The sequence below is a fragment of the Lampetra planeri genome, chromosome 60 (assembly GCF_965212315.1).
Source record: "Lampetra planeri chromosome 60, kcLamPlan1.2.h2, whole genome shotgun sequence".
Taxonomy (NCBI): Eukaryota; Metazoa; Chordata; class Hyperoartia; order Petromyzontiformes; family Petromyzontidae; genus Lampetra; species Lampetra planeri.
In genome coordinates, this window is record NC_136166.1 from 44,122 (window position 1) to 67,455 (window position 23,334).

The 23,334-nt window shown below is 57.0% G+C and overlaps 1 protein-coding gene across 1 annotated transcript; it reads right to left on the reverse strand.

Moving 5' to 3' along the window:
- Positions 1-124: 124 nt before the first annotated feature.
- PCF11 (PCF11 cleavage and polyadenylation factor subunit) lies at positions 125-22,300 on the reverse strand. Its single transcript, XM_078618995.1, is given in 22 exon segments — positions 125-1,363; positions 1,886-1,921; positions 2,147-2,239; positions 2,403-2,558; positions 3,543-3,726; positions 5,168-5,327; positions 6,295-6,414; positions 6,742-6,928; positions 7,517-8,752; positions 8,754-9,085; positions 10,206-10,386; positions 10,585-11,022; positions 11,564-11,770; positions 12,127-12,322; positions 12,797-13,072; positions 13,521-13,768; positions 13,770-14,544; positions 14,675-14,973; positions 15,305-15,433; positions 15,857-16,045; positions 17,045-17,170; positions 21,996-22,300. Coding segments are annotated over 22 exon segments (6,243 nt in total). The 5' UTR covers positions 22,149-22,300; the 3' UTR covers positions 125-841.
- Positions 22,301-23,334: the final 1,034 nt, after the last annotated feature.

A 23,334-nucleotide genomic window follows, 5' to 3' on the forward strand; every position in this document is an offset into this window, starting at 1 on the left:
CCCCTGCAAGCCACACTGGGGGGAAGGGGGGTGTCAGCCACAACAAAGAAGCTACCAGCAGGCGAATTTGCCACCCACTCGCTCCGTGCCCACCCGGGCCGACAATTGGGCGCTCACACCAGGCGGTTATCAAAAATATCTTTATTCTCAGAACGGTAATAATAATTTACAGATTTCTGCCGCATATACACATGTATACAAGTCGTCGCGGGGGGTGGGGGTTGGGGTGGGAAGGAGTCTGCCCGCCCACAGAAATGAACGCCCCAACGCGGCTCGACATCTCCCCGACCGCTTGGCAAGGAGGTCGCGACCTGCAGTGCAAAGTTGCCCAAGTCGCGGGAAGTTGTTCAGCAAGGGGGGGGGGGGGAGGGGGCTACGTTCCCGAGAGATGGGATGGTTTCATCCCTTCTCGGCGAGTTAACGAAAGAAAATGTTTTCTTAAGACCGAGATGGCGGTTCAAGTAAAGTGCGCCGTACGCGCACGAGGCAGCCGCGTCACGCACTGCCACGCAAACGGACGTCCGCGTGCGTACGTCGTTTCAAACAAATCACGTGCCCACCTCCTACGGGCCCGAAAGAAACCCCGAAGCAGCAGCGGCTCGCGGCAAGACTTGCGTGGCGTTTGGTGGGTCCGACTCACTCTTTTGAGACATTTCTTTTGAGGAAAAAAAATAAAAACCGCGCCGATAAACAGATCACAAGCGGGCATGATGAGGATAGCGGCCGACCACCGCTTTTCACCCGCCTCGCATTTTTAATTCGATGGCCCTCACGGCACACGGCGGCAGCAGCAGCAGCAGCGGCACGCGGGCCTGGCACGTCACACGCGACGCCGCAATGTTCACTCCGTCTCCATTTTGACCTGCACGTCGGCGGGTCGCACCGACAACTCGGTGCCGCCCGGCGGCGGCGGAGAAGAAGCGGTGGCGGCGGCACCGGCGGCACCGGCGGTGGTACTGGCAGCGGTACCAGCAGTGGTACCAGCGGCGTTACCGGCAGCGTCCGCGGCGTCGGCGTGCCGCTCGCCCGCCCGGTCGGAGCCCCCGTCGGCGCCGTCCGGCGCGGGGACGGCGTCTCCACCGGCTTCCACCGCGACCCCGGTCGGACGGCTCTCCCGCGACGGCGCAGCGTCCTGCGGAGCCGAGTCCGACGGGGAGATTTCAAGCGAGCTGCCCAGCGCCGAGTCCTGGGAGCCGCACGCCACAAACGACGCCGAATGGGCGGCAGCGTCGGCGGCAACGGCGCCACCGCCGCCGCCGTCGTCGTTGTCGTCGCCGCCGGGTTTGCGAGCGTCGCTCAGTGCGCACTCGAGCGGGTTCTCCTGCGTGGAGGTCGTGGGAGTCGGAGTGAGGTCAAATGACGACTGGGGGGGGAGGAAGGGAGGGTGGGCACGGAAGGTGGACAGGGAGGGGGAGGGTCACCGATGCACATCACTCCCCAACGCACAACCAAATACATCTCCCATTGACCGAAACGCAAGACTAAGCTCTCATAGCGCTCCACGTGTGGGTGGGTGTGTCCACACGGTGTGGTCCGTGCAGAGTTTGAGCGGGGAGTGTGTGTGTGGGGTGTGTGTGTGTGGTAGGGGTGTGTGTGTGTGGTGGGAAGCGTGTGTGTGTGTGTGGTGGGGGTGTGTGTGTGTGTGGTGGGGGTGTGTGTGTGGGGGGGGGGGTGTGTGTGTGTGGGGGGGGGGTGTTGTGTGTGTGGCGGGGGTGTGTGTGGTGGGGGTGTGTGTGTGGTGGTGTGTGTGTGTGTGCGGTGGGAAGTGTGTGTGTGTGGTGGGTGTGTGTGTGTGTGGTGGGTGTGTGTGGTGGTGTGTGGTGGTGTGTGTGTGTAGAGACGCCCCGATAGGCGGGGCGGGGCGGGGCGGGGTGGGTGTACTCACATCCTTGTGGTCTTCGTAGCACGTCGGGTGGAACGTCTGCAACACGAGAGACGGGGGGGGGGGGGTCAGGGTGATTCGGGCATCACTCGCGCGCCTCGCGGTCGTTTACGATCAGTTTCACGGCGCATGCGCCTTGACCGATCACTCGTGTGCCCTTTCAATTCACAGGCGCTCGCTACCAGCACCAACAGTCTGTGAAGGTTACACCGCGGGAGCTTTGTTTTTGTGCGTGCGTCGACCCATCGGGCACCGCCAACTCACCCGGCTGTCCACCCTGACGGCGTTCTTCAGGTGCCACTCCTCCTCGTCCTCGTCCCAGTACTGCTCAAACTGCTCACGGCAGATCTCGCAAAGCTGGAAAGTCGCGCACGCACACACGCCCCTTTAGTCTCGGAGTACGCAACAGCGACTACGCCGCCGCATGATGAACGACGGCGATGAAACGAACGGAATGCGACGACGACGACCCACGATGACCCCCCCTCCCCGCCCCCCGCCCTCGCGAGCGCCTGCGCACCTCTTCGACGCCGGCGGGCCCAGCGGGCACGCTCAGGAACTCCTTCTCTCGCGTGGCCTCCTGCGTCTTGAGGACCACCTCCTCCTGCACCTGCTCGAAGAACTGGCTCTTGGCCCGCTCCTCCAGATCGGCGATCTCCTCAAACTCGATCCAGTCCTGCGGCGACGGCAACGACGGGAGGTCAAGGGTTGGACAGAGCTCCGAGCAAACGAGTTTGACATCCGATTAGTGCGGTTGTGCCAGGCCAGGTGCGCTTTTTTGCGCGTGTTTAGTTTGTCGTCCTTTCCCCTGCACCTCCGTTTAGCGCGGTTGGGGAGGTTACGGTGCGAAAGAAGTTCAACGTACACACATACATAGCACGGCTGGCTACGTACGGTGCGAAAGAAGTTCAACATGTAATGACAAGAGCCGGCATGCGGTGTGAGGGGACTCGTGGCTATGGGAGGAAATGACGGAGGTCAGCCTACAGTACGAATGCACTAGTGGCCACGGGAAGTAATGACGGGGGTGTGATGGGGGTGTCAGTTGTGAATGCGAAGGGACTGGTGGCTATGGGAGGAAATGACGGAGGTCAACCTACAGTACGAATGCACTAGTGGCCACGGGAAGTAATGACGGGGGTGTGACGGGGGTGTCAGCTGTGAGTGTGAAGGGACTGGTGGCCACGGGAGGTAATGACACGTGAGTCAGTTGTGAGTACGAAGGGACTGGTGGCCATGGGAGGTAATGACAGGGGAGTCAGCTGTGAATGCGAAGGGACTAGTGGCCGCGGGAGATAATGACAGGGGAGTCAGTTGTGAGTGTGAAGGGACTGCTGGCTACGGGAATGATCAAGAAGGGAGCGTGGTCAGGTGATGGAAGAGGACGGTGGAGTCTGCCGGTGGAGCGAGCGTCCAGAGTCAGCGAGAATGATCAAGTAGGGCGTGGCCTCGGTCGGTATACAAGGGAGATGCGAGGGAGACCTCCTGTATAACCAGGCGAGGTAGTTAACATCTCACCATGGGGAAGAGAGAGAGACACGCAAACTCCAAATATACAGCGGGCCTCAGCAGGGTCGGGATAGAACCCACAACCTCCTGCATACCAGGCGAGGTAGTTATCGTCTCCGAGCCACCGAGCGATTCAGCGAGCGCCGCTTACCACGAGCGAGTAGTACCAGCGGCGGTGGGTGACCTTCTTGCTCAGGTCCTTGTCCATGCGGTTCATGCGGTAGTGCCAGTCGAGGTGGTCGGCGTAGACGTCCGTCTGGCGCGCGGTGAAGCGCATGCCGCACGAGTAGCACTGGATGCCTGAGTAAAGGCGCTGCACCACCCCGTCGTAGCGCCTTCGCGCACACACGCACGCAACCGGATTAATACGCACACACTCGCGTATACTTAAACACACACACGCACGCAACCGGATGAATACACACACACACACACACTCGCGTATACTTAAACACACACACGCACGCAACCGGATGAATACACACACACACACACTCGCGTATACTTAAACACACACACGCACGCAACCGGATGAATACACACACACACACACACTCGCGTATACTTAAACACACACACGCACGCAACCCGATTAATACGCACACACTCGCGTATACTTAAACACACACACGCACGCAACCGGATGAATACACACACACACACTCGCGTATACTTAAACACACACACGCACCCCGATTAATACGCACACACCCGCGTATACTTAAACACACACACGCACCCCGATTAATACGCACACACTCGCGTATACTTAAACACACACACGCACGCAACCCGATTAATACGCACACACTCGCGTATACTTAACACACACACACACACACACTCGCGTATACTTAAACACACACACACGCACACTCGCGTATACTTAAACACACACACAACCGGATTAATACGCACACACTCGCGTATACTTAAACACACACACACACACACTCGCGTATACTTAAACACACACACACACACACTCGAGTATACTTAAACACACACACACGCAAGACATCCTCGCAGCGCGTACTTCATACTTTCAGATGCGCTTCATTCCGATATTAGGGAGCCACTGGAGCTATCCACATTTAAATAATCGTTGAGATTAACAAACTCATTTCTTTAGAAATGCCTTTTTGTGTTTTACTTTGTTATCCTTCCGCACCTCCGATTAGCATGGTTGGCAACGTACGGTGCGAAAGAACTTAAATATACATACATATGCACGCGCACACACACACTTTTCAGAATAATTAAAATATCAGTAGAAATAAGATTGGCAAACATATTTGCTATACCCGCCACACAGTGGGTCACCATCCCACATTGCCGTGTGAGCGACCACAACACCTAGGAGATGTTCACTACCTCGCCTGGTCTACAGGAAGTCGTGGGTTCGATCCCGACCCTGACGCCTGCTGCTGTATATTTGTAGTTTGCGTGTCTCTCTCTCTCCGTGGTGAGATGTTAACTACCTCGCCTGGTCTACACGAGGTCGTGGGTTCGATCCCGACCCTGATGACGCCTGCTATATATTTGGAGTTTGCGTGTCTCTATCCCCATGATCGCGTGTGGATTTTTTCTCCGGGCCATCCGGTTTTTTTCCCTTCCACATTTAGAATCAACGTCACGCGTTTAGAGCGGTTGGCTGCTGATATAAATGTCCACGTGATAATGATAAACCCCTCCGTTGCGCTATCATGTGTCGCTAGGTCGCATCTGGGGCAAAATAAACTCGGTCGATGGTTTTAACGACGCGACGCTGCTCACTGTTTGAGGTCTTCGATGGCGAAGCCGGACAGGTCCGGCATGTCGACATCGTCGTCCTCCTCCTCCTCCTCGTCCACCTCCTCATCCTCTTTGGAGGCCTCCTCTGCTTTCTTGGCCGCCCCCTCCGTCACCCGAGCGTTGCTCTCGTTGCGAGCGTCGTCTGCGGCGAGAGGGAGAAACGAGTGGAACGGGGTCAGAGAAACAAGCGCAGTGGGGTCAGAGGGCGAGAGGTGACCGGGCTGCTCGGAGGTGACCTTGCGGCGAGAGGGAGAAACGAGCGGAACGGGGTCAGAGGGGGGAGGGCGAGAGGTGACCGGGCTGCTCGGAGGTGACCTCGCGGCGAGAGGGAGAAACGAGCGGAACGGGGTCAGAGGGGGGAGGGCGAGAGGTGGCCGGGCTGCTCGGAGGTGACCTCGCGGCGAGAGGGAGAAACGAGCGGAACGGGGTCAGAGGGGGGAGGGCGAGAGGTGACCGGGCTGCTCGGAGGTGACCTCGCGGCGAGCCGCCGGACACTGCCAAGAACCTGGGTTCGAATCTGGGTCTCGGTCGCTCGTCGATAAACTGCGTCGATCGATCATCTCAGAATGGTCATCGATGAGCGCGCAAGAACACCACCGGCACGTTCGCCCGGGATTTGCAAATCAACTGTGCCGCTGCATGCCAGTCGTGAAAATTTTAACTTCGATTTAAAGCTTCTTTCGTGACTGCAGGGATTCATCTTCTTGGTTCTTTCGGTAAAGTCACGTAGAAAGGGAAGTAATACAATAATAAAAATAAAACAATAAAATAATTATCACGACGTTTCGGCCACAACGCAAGCAGCCGTCCTCAGGTGAAGAGCAGGTCTGTTGCTGTCTCCCCGACAGACCTGGTCTTCACCTGAGGACGGCTGCTTGCGTTGTGGCCGAAACGTCGTGAGAATTATTTTATTATGTTTTATTTTACTATTTTATTTCCCTTCTACCTGACTTTACCGAAAGAACCAAGAAAATTTAAACTATCGGTTTGACCGCCATACGACGGAAGATTTACTGTCTGTGGCAAGAGCGGGAGGGGAAGAGATCGTGGAGGGGGGGGGGGTGGTGTACAAACGACGAGGGGTGTGGGGGTTCGCCTTCTCCACTCACCGGCGGTGCCGGCGGTTGTCGTCGTCTGGACTTGCAGGATTCCCGAGGCCACGAGCTTCGAGAACAGCGAGTTCACGTCCACCTGGCCGATGTGGTTGTCCGATCCCATCAGCCCCATCGCTGCCACACGCACACAGACAGACAAACACATGCAAACACGCAAACACACGCAAACACACACACACGCGCGCACAAGCAACGTCGTCAGCCGCCGTTAGCCACCAGGTGGTGGCGACGTCACCGCAGCACTAGATGCTAATGGCGGTGAGTGGTCGTAGTATTGATGATCGGTGGCGAGTAGTGGCGGTGAGTGGTGGTGAGTGGTCGCGAGTAGCAGTAAGTGGTCGTAGTAGTGGTGGCGAGTGGTACTGGTGAGTGGTGGTGAGTGGTCGTGGTAGCGAGTGGCATTGGTGAGCGGTAGCGGTGGTGGGGAAAGCAGCCACTCACACATGCGATGCTGGTGCTGCATGAGCTGCTGCTGGTGCTGCTGCTGCATGGGCCCGCGGATCATGGCGCCGTGCTGCAGGGCCTGGGACATCATGGCGACCTGCACCTGCGAGGCCGGCATGAACGGCTGGCCCCCCCCAGGGCCAAAGTGCGGCCGGGGTCCCGTGACGTGCGCCATGCCCATGAGCTGCGGAGAGAGGAGGCAGAACGCCTTAGCTCAGTGGTTCTTATCAACCTGGGTGCATCAAGGCATCATCCCCTGGGGGTGCGGCGATACGTGGCAGGAATTTTGTTCCGAGGTAAATCACCGAAACGCAAATTAAGCACGGGCACGTAAGTAACGACTACTTTGTTTCCTTAAACCCTATGTATTTATTAACACTATTACTTTTTTTAACGATTGAGTACCAAAGGGGCATGCAAGCCTGCATTAAAGGTTAAGAGAAACCACTGCCTTAAGATGCTTCTGCAGAGCGCTGCTGGCAAGCCACGCACGCAACGCCACACGCACTAACGCCACACACACGCAACACGCACTAACGCCACACGCACTAACGCCACACACGCAACGCCACACACGCAACGCCACACACACGCACGCCACACGCACTAACGCCACACGCACTAACGCCACACGCACTAAGGCCACACGCACTAAGGCCACACGCACTAACGCCACACGCACTAACGCCACACGCACTAACGCCACACGCACAACGCCACACGCACAACGCCACACGCACAACGCCACACGCACAACGCCACACGCGCTCACCTGCTGGCCGTGCTGAGAAATGCCCATGCCGAGGTTGCCCATGTGGTGGTCGTTGGGCCCCATCGCCATTCCCTGGAGGTGGGAACCCGGCGGGAATCCAAAGGGGCCCGTCTGGTGGCCCGGCTGCTGCGTCACGAACTGCGGCCCGCCGTCAAAGCGCTGCCCCCCGTGCGGCCCCTCAAACGCGGCCTGTTGTTGACGCTGCTGCTGCTGCCCGCCAAACTGAGCCCCGACGCCGCCTGGGCCGTCGAACCGAGGAACCGAAGGCCCATCGAATCGTGGCCCCGGATGAGACTGCGGCCCCTCAAAGTGCAGCATGCGAGGCCCCTCGAAGCGGTGCCCTTCGAATCGGACGCCCTGCGGCCCTTCAAATCGGGGCACTTGCGGCCCGTCGAACCGCACACCCTGGGGCCCGTCGAACCTGGGGCCCTGGGGTCCCTCGAAACGCATGCCCTGCGGGCCGTCGAATCGTATGCCCTGGGGTCCCTCGAAACGCATGCCCTGTGGGCCGTCGAACCTGGGACCCTGGGGTCCGTCGAATCGCATGCCCTGTGGGCCGTCGAAACGCACACCCTGAGGCCCATCGAACCTGGGGCCCTGGGGTCCGTCGAATCGCATGCCCTGTGGGCCGTCGAACCTGGGACCCTGTGGGCCGTCGAAACGCACACCCTGAGGCCCATCGAACCTGGGGCCCTGGGGTCCGTCGAATCGCATGCCCTGTGGGCCGTCAAATCTGGGACCCTGTGGGCCGTCGAACCTGGGACCCTGTGGGCCGTCGAACCTGGGACCCTGTGGGCCGTCGAACCTGGGACCCTGTGGGCCGTCGAATCTGGGACCCTGTGGGCCGTCGAACCTGGGACCCTGTGGGCCGTCAAATCTGGGACCCTGTGGGCCGTCGAACCTGGGACCCTGTGGGCCGTCAAATCTGGGACCCTGTGGGCCGTCAAATCTGGGTCCTTGCGGCCCATCGAATCTGGGTCCTCCCTGCGGCCCATCGAATCTGTGTCCGCCCTGCGGCCCGTCGAATCTGTGTCCGCCCTGCGGCCCGTCGAATCTGTGTCCGCCCTGTGGCCCATCGAATCCTCCCTGCGGCCCGTCAAACCGGGACCCTTGCGGTCCGTCAAAGTTCGGCCCATCCAAGGCGGGCCCGTCGAACCTCTGGCCCCCGTCGAACACGGGCCCCTGGGGTCCGTCGAACCTCGAGCCGGGCCTATCGGGGAACCTGCCGAGGGGGGGGGCCGTCGGCGAACCTCTCCGGGGGCCCGTCGGAAAATCTGTCGACGGGACCGTCGGGCCGGCCGGGCGGGTGAGGGGGCCCGTCAAAGCGGCGTGGAGGGAGTTCATCGTCGCGCTGAGGGCTGCGCGGTTCGTCGCGCCACCACCCGGGGGGGTCGTCGTCTTTGTTGTTGCTGCTGCTGTTGTTGTTGAAGCCGCCGCCGCCGGCCCCGCCACGTTGGCCGAACCCGTCGGCGCCGTCGAAGGGGCGGCCGTGCGGAGAGGCGTAGGGGGCGTCCACCGCTGGCGAGGGGTCGCGCGAGCGCCGTGCCCGCAGTTCCTCCACGCCGGGGCCTGACGCAAAACAAAGGACGTTGAAGCGAGCCGGCGATTCCCTGCGGCTCCGTGAGCCTCGCCACGTTACCTCGGTGATAGAACACCGCGTCCGCTGTCTGCGTGGCATTAACTCCGAGGAGACCGGGGCTCACTATCGTTATCGCAGGCAGTCCACCGCGACTTACGGGCGCCCGACTATTTTGCACATCCGCACTTGCGAACCGCGGGAATATTTTATCCAGCGGAACAATCCTCCGAGAGAAGTAGTGCGTGTAAAAGTGAGCGTGCGTGAATCAACGACTAAAACTCAGAGAAAATATAAATATGCCAATTGATAAGGTTTGTCATGGAAACAGAACGTACCAATTCGTTACTAGTGTAGTAGGTTCCAGGAGACTTGGACGACGTAGTTGGAGGCACACTTATTTATTAAGCACAAAGTACATAACAGGCCAAGATGTACAACACTTGAAGGGGTATCGGCCCCTTCACCCGTCTAACTGAGAGATCCACACTCTATGTCACAGCTAGCCTACTCCTAGGTCCTCCACTACCGGGCTAGGGGAGGCTAGCTAACCCAGCCCTGGTTAAGCTGGGATTACGGCACCCTGAGTCCCCAGACCGGCTCTTACAAGAGCATCGGCTCTGGGCTCTCGGGGCCACGCCACTGGGTTTCGCTGATCGGTCCTGAGAAGGACAGCGATCCAGGGGAGTCCCAGGGCCTATCTAGCAGGTCTTCTTGCTTCGCTGGTTAAGGCTGAACACTGAACCCCGAGCCCTCCGGCTCACCGCCTTATATAGCAACTCCCCCACCGAGGGGTGGGGCCGTGGAGGACCCCAGCTCCGTGTCAGCCCCCCAGGCTGAGCGGTGCGGACGTCGATGTAAGCGCCTCTCGGCGTACGGTCATAACCATGCCCAGTGTGTTTGTTAAGCCCTCCGTTACACCTCTACACTAGTACAGCACTACACCGGTGTGTTGGAGAGCAAAGCCACAACATTTACAATCTGGGTGTGTGCGGCAGTGCGTGTCTGGGTGTGTGCGTGTCTGGGTGTGTGCGTGTCTGGGTGTGTGCGTGTCTGGGTGTGTGCGTGTCTGGGTGTGTGCGTGTCTGGGTGCGCGTCTGGGTGTCCACTCACCGGGAAGCTTCTCAAACTTGCCTCTGCGCTCCCCCACCTCCCGCGGAGGAACCCAGTGCTCGGGGGGGGTTCCCACTCTCCTGGGCCCCCCACCCCACTCGCCACGCTGCCCCCCCCTCACACGCGGAGGATCAGGACCCTGGGGGCCGGCGCTGCCCTCCCTGGGCAGCTCCACTCGCTGCTGGCGCCACACACACGCGCACACACACACACACACGCGCGCACACACACAACACGATTGTCATTTCAGCCGACTACGCTGCCGCAACCGTAACGGTAATTAACCACAATTCTGACCGACAAAAAGATCCCCCCAGCCGACACATCCCCCCCCCCCCCACCTCCGCCACCCTGACAACCGCAAGACGCCGTTACGCACCTCCCGGCGCGCCCTGCTGCCTTCGTCGGCCGGCCCTCGCTCCTCGCCCTCCCTCTTCACCGCGGCTTCGTCCGCGCCAGCGGCAGCCGCGGCCACGGCCGTCGACGCGCCGCCGGCGGCGGCCGCAGGAGCGGCGGCGGCGGTCGCGGCAACGGGGACGGGGGGCGGCGGAGGCGGCTGGGGTCCCCCCCTCCGCAGGTTCGGCGACGGTCCCAGCAGCGGAGGCCTCCGCCCCAGCGTCGGGGTCATCAGCAGGGGCTTGCGGGAGACGCCACCGGGGCTGGCGGGCAGCGGCACTGGCTGCTTGCCGGGCCGCTTGTCGAAGGCGCTGGACTCGGCCGCGTGCGGGCCGTGCCAAGGCCCGTCGGCGTGGGAGCGGAGCGGCGGTGGAGGGGTCTGCAACGACCGCGGGCCGTCGCAGGGCTGCTGCTCCCCGTGCTGCGGGAAAGTGCCGGAGCGAATTAAAAATGCGACGCGGCGGTCGACCCCCAAGCCCGTAAACGTTTCGTCAGAAAACAAGTTACTACAGCAGAACGTACACACAGCGACGTCTCGCGCACACACACCAACACCACCACCATACACACATACAACCAGCTACACACAAACACCACCACCACCTACTCTTTGGTTCTTTCGTTAAAGTCACATAGAAAGAAAATAAATTAAATAATTGAATACAACGTTTCGATTGCAACACAAGCAACCATCATCAGGTAGGAATGAAAGAAAAAACAAAACCTAGTAAACTTAGAAATATAATGCAATACAACAGTCGGCTAACACAACAGTCAACACCCTACCTGGTTGATTACGTTCTTCGAAATATTGCTAAATTTGAGAGACAAAGCACAGACACGGAGACACACAGACATACACAAAAGCAGATAGAGACACACACAAACACAGAGACACAGAGACAGACACAACATAGACCACCACCACCGCCATCGGAGACTGGCGCCAAACCCCCACTCACCGGCGCCATCGGGTGCACGCCGGCCGGCCGCTTGCCCTGCTGCTTGAGGCTCGCCTTGTGCTGGTAGTAGGCCATGTCGGCCTCGGACAGGAGGGGCCGCGGGCCCGAGTCGCCGCGAGGCCGCAGCTTGAACAGCTGGTTCAGCTGGTGCACCATCTGCATGTGCTGCTCGTTGGTGATGAGGCCGGACTCGCGCTGCATATCGGCCTGGGAAAAACCAACAAGGTCTTCACCCAACGGCGGACGGATCACGGCCAACAGTTTGTCCTTCCCCCGCACCTCCGATTTGCACGGCTGGCGACGTACGGTGCGGAAGAAGTTAAACGTACGTACTTGACGAGAGCTACCGCCGTAGACGGACAGACGGAGCGGGCGGGGCAAAAATAAATGTGGTTTACGTCAAACCGTCGTAACAGACGGAGCAAGCGCAGTGACGCTGGGTCAACCTTCCCTGTTGGGAAGCGTCAACAAAAGGCCACAGTGGGCCACAGTGGGCACACCCCCCTCCCACCCCCAACTCGCTCGTCCCCTAGGCCCCCCGGCACCCCCCGCCCTCCCCTCACCTTGCGCAACAGCTCGTGCTTGTTGGCCTGCGTGATCTCCTTGGGGATGTGCAGCTCGGGGTCGGTGCTGGGCCGAGGGTGGTGCTGCGTGGGCGTGCGGGGGAACGGGAAGCGGCGGTGGACACTGACCCCCGCGCCCCAAGAGTCCCTCCGCTGCTGCTGCTGCTGCGGTTGGTTCTCCTGGCCGGTGCGGATCCTACAAAGACAAAGGGTCCCCCCCGCCCGTGTAAACTTAACAGACTGTCGGGGCAAGTGCTCGTCAAGCGAGCGGGCACCTATGAAGGCCGGTGCGGCACTCGAGGGGGTGGGTGGCCAGCACCACGCCTCGCCGCCTTCGTCTCGAGCGGCGGTGCTAACTGCATGCCGCTCTACGTAATTATTTGAGGTCGAGTCGACCTAGCGGAGGCCCATGACCGGTTCAGATAATCATCACCGTTGTTGGCCGTGAGCGGGAATCGAACTTGGGTTCTGCCGGGTTTCGTAGCGCAGCGTGGCACTAACCTCTGCACTACCGCCCCCCCACAATCCTACACCACACGCACATTCACAAACCCACATACAGAAAGACAAACGCACAAGCACACACACCTCCTCTTCCATGTCGGCTACTTATACTGCTATAGCTGACGACAAGCATGATCAAGACCGTAAAAAGGAGTCAAAAGCGCACCCCTTGAACTGCTCCCAGGCAGAGCGGCGGAAGCGCTTGTGCAGGTGGGGGGCCTCGCCAACGTTGGGGGTGTCGGGTTCGGAGGGGGGGGGCTCGGGCGAGAACTGGGGCGAGCCCAGGTACTCCGGCTCCTTCTCCACCTCGGGAGGCTTGTCCCGGGCCCCCCCACCGCCGGCGACAACGCCACCGCCGCCACCACCACCACCACCACTACCGCGTTTGTTGTTGCGTCGCCATTCGGGGCCGTGCCGTGGGTGGGGGGCGCAGCCGGCCCCCCTGGGTGCACACAAACACACACAAACACACACACAAACACACACACAAACACACACACAGCAGCATTCAGACGGACAGGCACAGCAGAATTTCACATTGAAAAACTCGAGTCCACAACCAGATGTTGATTAATGGATAATCCTACCCCCCTCTTACCTTCCCCCCTCCACTCCTTCCCATCCCTCCCCTGTAGCCCTTCCGTGACCGCCCCTACCCCCGGCTAAAGTGTCCCTCTCTTGCCATTCACTCATTCCCCAGCACCACCCCCCTGCCATCTAAATCACTCAACCGCTTTTAAAACTACGCCTTGAACCAAGGCGGCTCGAGATAAATATAAAGCAAGATTATTGCTCGCGAGGTGCCCAAAGCGAGCGTGAACACGCGCTGGGGGATGGGTGGTGTCGCGGAACCGTCACAGCGACGTGCACCAAGCGCGACCGTGCCGTACCTCGCAGCGGGCGCCCACCCGGCCTTGCCGTGCGGTCCCCGCGCCGGCAGGTTGGCCTGCAGCGGCACTCTCTCGGGCGTCGTCTTCTTAGAGCCGGCGCCGCCGGGGGCGGCGGCGGCTGCCGGCGCCAGGCCTCGCGGAGACCTGGGGGACTGGCTCCTCCGCCTCTTCGTCGGCAACCGCCCCTCCGTCATCGGCGAGCGGCTCCCACGGACGCCCTCGCCGCGCTCCCTCTCGCCGCGCTCCCCCCCGCTCCCTCGCACGGCTACGCGACGGCGCTCCGGGACTGCCTCCCTTGCGCCGCCCGCTCCCCCCGGCGCCGGCGTCGCTCCCCGTGGCCCTGAGCGGAGAGTCCAAATTCCTCCGCTTGGTCGGCCAGTCGGCCGCCTTGGCGGGGGACTGGCTGGCGCGCCGCTTGTCCGTCGCCCGCGGCAGAGCCGCCGCCGCGGCCGACGTCGCCGCCGCCGCACCCGCCGGCCCGGCCTGGGGAGGCGTGGGGCTTTTGTGGCGCGCGCCGCCGCCGTGCGACGCGGGAAGGGGGGAGCTCGTCTTCCTGCGGCCGCTCCCCGGTGCCCAGGCGGGCGGCGAGCGCCGACCCCTCCTGCGCGACGACGGGGACGACCGCCGGGGCGGCGGGGAGCGGTCGCGCTGCTTGGCGGACGCTCGCGCCGAATCGCGCGGGGCCTTGCGCCCGTCCTTGCCGGACGCGTCGCCCATCTTCTTGGGGTCGGGAGCGTCGCCCCCTTTCTTCCGGTCTCCGCCCGACGAGGGTTCCTTCTTCCGCTCGCCGCCGAACGGCGGATCCTTTCCGTCGCTCCGCTTGCCCGCGGCCTTCGCCGGCGCCTCGTGCCGTTTGTCGACCGGCTTGGACGCGGGGGATGACCGCGCTCCGGCGGGCGGTCGCGCCGGCGCCGCCGCCTCAGGGGGGCTGCTGCCCTCGGCCCGGGGGGCGGGGCTCGGCGTCGCCCGGCAGGGCGAGGAGCGCGACGGCGCCGCGGGCACCGGCGACGTCTCCTTCGCATCACTGGGGGAGAGGATCGACGACAAAACACACGGCACGCGAACGTGAATCATCCATCACCACGGCACAGGCAGCCATGAACCCAGAGCACTAAACCCAATGAGACTATCAACCCCTCGAAAAGACTACAAACCTGACTTGATCCTCCATCAACGCCAGCTGCTGCTGCTCGTGATGCTGCTGCGTCATCTGCAGCCGGGGGTCTCGGTTCATGCGGGGGTCGCGGTTGGTGCGCGGGTCGCGCCCCGGGTGAACCATCACGGTGGCCGTGCCGTGCCGCGCCGCCGGGACTCCCCCGGCGCTCGTGGGAAGCTGCGAGTGAGAGAGCGGCGCCGCCGGCTGCGGCTTGATCTCCTGGACGGGCACGGAGGGGGGACGATGGCCAACCAGGGGCCTGGGTGCTCCGGGGATGTTCCCAGACAAAGAAGCCTCCTGCGGGGTGGGGGGATAGGTGAAGGAGAGCGGAGCGATCGTTTACAACCATGCGGCATGACACGCGACATCTGCAGAGGGGAAGCATCAGCACGCGATGTTTTGTCCGTCGACGCGAGGATCACTCGGGAGGGGAATATTCCGGACCCGACGACGCCCGGCACTGCGAGGCCCCGCCCTTCTCTCACTGGCGACGCGAGTTGGCGGAGGTGGGCGCTCCCGTGTCCCCGTGCGACCAGACCAGCGGCGGATTTGACGACCGGAGAGAGAACGCGGGTTCCAAACCAAAATAATAAACGAGCCGCCCCGTGGGTGGGCGCCGCTCACTCACCAGCTTGGCCTTCGTCTGCTCGAGTTCCAGCTCCAACTTTTTCTGCTGCAGCTCCAGCAGCTGCTTCTGCTTCGCCAGCAGCTGCTGCCTCATCACCTCGGCCGCCTCCGGAGGGTTCGGCTCCTCGGGCTGTGGGGGGGGGGACAATCGCGGTCAAACAACCCCCCACTGTCACCGGCGACCGTTCTATTGGGGAGGGGGGATCGTGTAAACGAGATGACCAAACACCCGGAATTCGTCAAACCGAATTCCGGGTGTTGGGCAACCCAAGACACATCGAACCTTTTAATAGCAAACGTCAGAAGTGTGAATGCAGAAGTGGTTTGCCAACGCTTCCAACGCCCAACTTATGCCGGGGCTTCTCCGATGAGTTTTTTGGCTCGTACCGTGGGGGCGTTTCGGCATTGCCCGACGTGCCGCTCCACATGTGCCTAGTGCTAAAACTTAGGCTCCAAGCAAGCGGCGTGAGATCTCAAGACGCGCCAAAACACGCGGTACGACCCAAACACACGCGCGCAGGTCAGCCGGCCAGCGGTGGCGCTACCCACTCACCAGCTTGGTTACGAACTTGGGGTTGACGTGAATGCTGCCGGTGTTAGCGGAGGCGGGCGGAGGCCGTATGGGCCACGCCGGGTCTATCTTGTTGACGTGCACGTCTAAGCTGTGGAGCTTCTTCGGCGGTAAGATTTGGTCCCACGTGGAGCGAAGTTTGAACATGTTCTTGCGCGTGTTCTCATCCACCTGCGCGACAGAGGGGATGAAATGCTCAAACCACAAAACTCGAACCGCAGGAGGCGAGGGGGGCGCCGCCGCCGACGTCGCCCGGCCACAGCACCGTTACACGCAGCTCGCCACGGAAAAGATACAAGGCGGCGGCGGTGGTGACGGCTCTCCGGGCGTGGTTTTGTCCGGGTCGTGCAGCGGCGTTGTTCCGCGCCAAGCGCCACTCTTGGCGGGAGCATCTTTCGCCTCGGCTCCTGGGCCCCTCCTCCCCCGACCGAGGCACTTGGTGCAAAACGTCAGGATGTCGCGCCGAACAAAGCCGCGGCACAAGCCGAAAAACCGCGCCGGAGAGCCGTGCGCGGCACAACCGTGGAAAAATGTCGGTTGAGAAATTTGGCGACGGCACATTTGAGATAAAGAAGCGACGATTTGTACGTTACTGAACGCGTTGGCGATCACGGTGTTGAGATTCACAACCGTTTCACGCAAGTAAAAAAAAAGAGCAGTATTTTTTTACGAAATGACAGCAACTTTTAACGCGTGCAAGACTCGACAAGTTTTACAGAGCAATAAACGCGAGCGCTACACAATACAAGAGCCGGCACGAAAACCGAAGCCCAAATGACGTCCAGGAACGTTTTAACAAGCGGCTCGTTTAATGACCGAGGCGGTTTTATTTTTTGAAGGATTAACTTGGGGCGTCGTTTAAAAAAAGTTATACATCACATTCTGACAATATTCAACTCAGGGGACTCGGGATTCCATCTTGGTTGACCAATTCAACTGAGGGGGGGGGAGAAATCAAGTCCGATAAGAATGACGTGGTTTTTTTGTTGCGCCAGAATGGATAAGATCTCGGATAAATGTATCTCTTACTGAGGGGGTTTCTTTCCCTGTTCCGCAATAAACCCACTCACCCCCCAGCTACCAGCCCCAAAAAAAAAAAACCTTTCACCGAATTTTATAAAATTCTCATCGCGTAACAGTTCACGGGCTGACGGTGCCCTTCATTTATACCTTTTCAAAAGTGCAAGTAAACGTCGTCACAATGTTGTGCGAAAAGAACGCAAGGTAATCCTGGGCCACGTTCTTGATGATGGAGTCCATGAGGTAGAGCACGGGAAGACGCTCCCCTGCTGGTGCCTGCAAACAGAGAAACTCGCACCGTTGAGGACGCGACACCGGTGGGAGCGCAGAGATGTTCGCCGTGCGCGCGCGCACAAACTCCGTACCGTCGCAATAATTACAACTGCTTTTTGCGTTTAAGTTGGTCGTCCTTGGGCCCAGCCCCCTGCGTTTGGCTACGCACGGTGCGAAAGATGTTCAACGTAGTACATACACCCAACTAGCAATGCTTTGACTTAGGCAATCGAAAAAAACCCCAAATGGTTTCAATAGTTCGCCTGAGTCGGTCAACCATCCGCAGGGGGTGCACTGTCACTACTTAAAGCGACGGATCCCAACGATGAGGCTCTTATATTCAATACATCAATGCAGTGGTCACTGCAATGCTGTTGGTTGCTGCATGTTACCAACTGGAGAGAGGTGAACAATACTAACCACTTGGGAGTTGCTCTTAAATCATTAAACCGGTAAAAACATGCATCGGCATAGCAGTTTCCAATTTAAAGTTTTTTGTTAGCATTTAAAAAACATAAACCGCTTCGCAAACAAACCATTAAACAATTTAACCAAAAACACAACCAAACACTCCATTGCTGTTGGGGAAAAGATCGTCCCCACGCCAGGGTTCACAGCCACCTGTGAAAATAGCAAGATCGCAACTTCACATACCATGAGTGTCAAACATCCCAAACACGGTTCTCTCCAAAAGGCCTCCTTTTTGTTAACAATTTGCAAACGGCGGTTTTCTAAAAATTGCGTTTTAGAAAGGAGAAACCGCGGCTGGAATTAAGTTGAACACGGAATTCTCGGCAACTCAAGACCAACATTGAAATGACAATGTTTTTTTAAAGTTCATAGTTATTGTTTCCAACAGTTGCGATAACTGTAAAGCCACCGATGCAAAAATCCGGGGCAATTTTTGCAAACGCGTGAAATTTGGTTTCAGGCAAAACAAAAGCAATTTTGCTCGCAGGCAAATTGCCCAACACGAAAGAGATGAACGCCACGCGCAGCGTGGTCCAGAAACAGTCCCAGATTCCTCGCATCGAGCAGCCGGCTTTTTATTCCCTCGTAAAAACCAGACCACCACCATCACAACACGTGGGCTGGTCGACGCAAGAAAGCAGAACTGTAACTGGTCCACGCGGATCAAACCTTTCGTATCCCCCCCACCGACCCGGTCTAAATCGGTGTCACTGCACCAACATAAAAAAAATGGTGAGCGACCCAACTTGACAAAGATTTCTCAACTACAAAGATGATGGGCCCCAAGCTTGGAGAGTGGTCACGACCGTGAACAACAAGGATTTCTTTGGGCCACTCTTCTCAGCCGTGTCCACGGTTAACGTCTTGATTTTGTCTTCGGGCACTGCCAGGGGTGGGGTCCTTTTGTAGTCTGCGCGATGAGGTTTCAGGGGAAGAGGATGTTGGTATGGGAAGGGGCGGCAGTTGGTGGTGGCCACAAGATGTTGAGAAATGAGGGGGGAGTGCGACTTGCCAAGCTGCTGCCATCAGCCGTGAAGAGAAGCTCGCTTTTAAGATGTCTGCACTAACATTGATACACAAAAGCCCCATTTTTCTTGGGTTAAATCCGACCCTGGCACAAACAGGGTGAAATTCCAATTATTTTTTTTTTAAACCAGTTTACTTGCACAGGTATTAGTTTACAACACCAACTGCTTAACGTGAGTACAAGGAAATGTTTTTTCCAACGATGGGAATTTCACCTCTGTGTGTGCACTCAACGCTGTGGGGTTACAGCCAGCCGTAGGCTGCCGTGGCACGCACGCTTGCCCGAGATTGTTTGTTGTTGCTGTTGGGTTTGCTCACGCAGCCACATTCGTGGATTTAACCTTGGAACGACGCAGGTCAGCAGACGACCTTCCCTCTACCACACAAAAGTACAGCATGTTCCCAACGCGCTGCGTGTGTCAAAAACACATCGTACGGTGTTGTTTTCAAATTGCCCGAGAAAATGGTGGCCACAAGGCAATTTTAAACTGCCACATCCCAACACATTTCGATGGGCTTTAAGAGTCCAACGCACGGTCAATGTGGCTACTACTCCGCAGAGTAGGGAGGGGTGGTGTCAGCTTCCATGTCAGCATGGCTGCCATGCCGAAAGCCTCAGGTCTAAGAACACATTAACGCAGTCTCCTCGGGACGTCAACTTTTAAACATGCTGTACATTTGCCCACGCGAGCTCAGCCTCCGGCGACGAGTCGCCCAAACAGTGGCCGAGATTATAGCTGTCCTATAGCCGGGAAAAGCCGCGTGTAAGGATCTATATTAGAGACACACACAAATAAAAAAAAAATGCTGGCGGAGGTGCCTAAGAATTGTTGATCCTGGGCAGATTCCAGCCAGGGAAGGGGCCCAACGAATCCAGTGCAGGCAGAAGTGGGTAGCAGGGGGAGGGCAAAGGGGGGGGTGATGGAAATTCTTCAAATGATTGCTACTCCTTGCTGCTGCTGCACACTGCCAACTACAACACGAGGCGAGATGGAACTTAAGACCGGTTAACACGGGGGGGTGGTGGTGGTGGTGGGTGGTGAGGGGCTTTGTGAGGCCACGCACAGACGTCGACCCCCGCCGTGACTCTAAAGACACTGTTTGCTCCAGAGTCCCAGGGAAAGTAACACACCCACAGTGGTTTATTTTCTTTATTTCATACACAGTGCAAAATATCTATATACTTTTGTTCGATTATCGCTCGTGAGGTTTTTTTTGTTGTCGTTTTAAACTTCGTTACGTGCGCTTTTCTTGTTTAAACCGCTGACTTTAGAACCAAAAAAATTCATAATAAGACTTTAGGTAGAAAAGGAAATATTTTTCAAATATCACACCGGCTGCTTTGGGAGGCAGAAAAAAAACCCAGTCACGCAGGCGCAGATTAAATACTGAACGCCCGTGGCAAGTGCTGTAGTAAGTTGAATTTTAAACACACGAAGCGCCCTACCACACGTGGTGTTATGCAAGCGGTAGGGGGGGCCACACGAACTCACCCCGCCCGTAGTCATTACATCACGCCGCCTCTGTGAAAGCTGTCAATATCGATTGCCTATTGTGCAACGTATACAATATATACGATACTGGCTGTACATATCCCTAGCTATCTCTACAGACATACATACACGCAAACACAGTTGATAAATATATATCTGTAAGTACACATTTACAGATACATATCCAAATTGGATATTGTTGGCAAGTCTTCTTCGGTTTAAGGTGTTGCGAGTCTGTGCTACGAAAAAAAAGAGATGTTTTTAAATGTCTTAAAACATTAAGTTACTTCATAGACCTTTGTTTAAAGTCCCAACACCAATGTCTTAGCAACGGCCTTGTCAAAACGGCCTTGTCAGTTACTGCCATTGAATTTGAAATGCAGCCCATCACTCCCCTACCGACCATCCACGATTTCCGCAAAACCATCTGCCACAATTACAACACCCCCACCCCAACCACGTGTGGAGGTCACGAGTTTGTAAATTGGTCAACTCAAGTGGGGAAGATAATGGCCGAAACTGGGAAACGTTCCTGGTAAAAACGACCAACAATTTTAGAGGGCCTCTGAAAACCCGGCGTCGATTGAAGGATCCCCTCTCTCCCATCTCAGCGCGGTACAATGTAACGATTCGTCCCAGATAGTGAGCTCCACCCCGTGGCCACAACGTTAACAACTAAACTATAAAAACGTTCAAAAATAAAAGACCTTAGCGCGCCTTTAAACTAATCAAAATGCGGCGCGTCCTAACTTGAAATTAGTGAAACCAAGTCTTTCATTACCATTACGCGAGATATAAAATAGGCCGTGTAATTTGCTTACGTTTTACGTACAGCATTATTGTAATGCACGGACTCACCCTAAAATAGGCGCATCGTTAAGAGCAGTCGCAATCACTCGTGCTGTATTGTACACAGCACTTGCACACGTAAAGACAATGTCCCAGCGATTAAACTTTAATTATAGCCACTGGCCCACTTCTCAACTAGACGGCCAAATTAACAATGTCGTGTTAATACTAAGATCACGCAAGAGACGAGGCCTGAACCAGCAAGTGGATTTCCAAATGGGCTGTATATTAAACGCCATGTTTAGTAACATCGGACATTTACTATTAGTTAAACGCGTTCTATGGTTAACCTAATGTTATAAGGTCTAGTTCATTTCACAATTATTTACTTTTATGTTAGTCACATCAGATGTGTACTCATAACGATGTGTAGCAAGATACTTTACGAAATACAACTACACGCCATCACCAAAGACATCGTAAAAAAAAACTACAACGCCCTTTGAATGTTAGTTATTCTCGGTCGAATACCATTCACCAAACCCGCACTGATCAGCGGTGACGAAGTATGGTCGCGTAACACGATGTAGGCACGGCGGATTTCACAAAAGGTCCGCCGATATAACCACAATGCGTACGAACTTTTTTACCCGCACAAAAAAAGCCGCAAGGGCAATTTAACATTAACGCGATCACGTTACGAATCCAGATTTTCACTTTCGCGTCTCCCTCAAGCCGATGTTTTTAAACAAAAAAATAAACAAAAAAAATCGTTGTGGATGGCGTGGCTTTCGTGAGAAACCGCCGCCGTTAAGTTAACATTTGACGGTGGCTTTTTTAAATGGTAAAAAAAACCCTCGTGTTAGTTTTTTTTTCCAACTAGAGGCCCTCTCTCTGCCGTTCGGCCATGTTTGTTTCAAGTCTCCCTCCTCCCGCAAAAATTATAAATCACCTCACCTCCTTCCCCCCAAAACAACCAACGAATAAAACCGCCCCCTCAAAAAAATCTCACACGCGTGACAAAATGACATTGTTTAGTTTGTAAAAACCTTGGCTATTTGCGCTTCAATAATCTTGACGATTTGCGACGCGAAAGGGAGATTCTCCTCCGCCAGGATGGTCAGCATGTTGATATGCGGCTTGCTGTTAAAGGTCAAGTCTTCCAGCGACGACTTGTACTCCTCGCACACGTCCTCCGCCATGGCTCACTCTTTAACCACAACAGGGGGGGGAGAAAGGAACGACTAAAATAAAAAAAATAAGAAATTTATCGCGAGGTGACGATAGGCCGAGGTTTACAAAAAAAACTGCCACAGCAACTGCGTCTGAGGCACACCACAAAATGGCCGGGGAGAGGGCGGTACCCCGCTTATATAAGGTCCCGCCTCCAATCCCGTGACGTCATGAAAATCTGGAGGGACGGGTTGTACCAAGTGGGCGGGCCGAACGAAGTGCGCGATGCGGGTTGTACCAAGTGCGCGGGGGGGCGGGCTGAACGAAGTGCGCGATGTGGGCTGTACCAAGTGCACCGAGGGGTGGGCCGTACCAAGTGCGCGGGGGGCGGGCTGTACCAAGTGTGGCACAATCAAGCTGGAGGAAGGGACAGTTAATCTCCATACATATAAAAGGCAAAGTTGTGACTCTGTGTGTCTGTTCAAAATGTTTAGCGTACTTCCCGACATGCAACAAACTGCAAATTTGCCATGTGGGTACTTTCCAGACTGTACACCATGCACAAATTATTAAAATACACTTTTATTTTGGGGTGGGGGGGGAGCTCAATAATGCATTGATCTTTTGCACGGCAAGTGAGCTGTGACGTCACATCTGTCACGTGACCCGCGCATGTGGAAGCGTAACGCATTGCATTGTAGCTCACGGCCACCACCGGTCCTGGCCCTCCCCTAGGTCGACTCAGCCTCAAAACGATTAACTGGTGTGGTGTGTGAACATCGCCAGGCTTTCGCGACCCATTTCAATCATAATACAGATTTTTTTTTTGTTACTAGTACAGCACACCGGTAGTAGTAGTAACTACTAAGCAAATCTTGATTTAAGTATCACGACAAAGTGTTAAACTAAACAAAGAATCCTATTCTCGAGCCCACTCACACGTGGGTAGGTTGAACCCTAAGAACCTCACAACAAATGGGAATTGACGTCATCTAAAGCGCAGTCCACAATGGCTGGGTCTCGACCAGCGAGACGCGCAGTTCGCTCGCCCTCAATCGTGAGTTTAAAAGTTAATATTACAAATATAATCAATACAAATTTTACCCCCCTGGAATCGATGAACTTATGGGGCGGCGGCCATCATAGGTAGGGGGCGGTGACGTCACGCCACGTACCCCCCCTACCTAAGATGGCCGCAATTTTAAACGCGTTAAA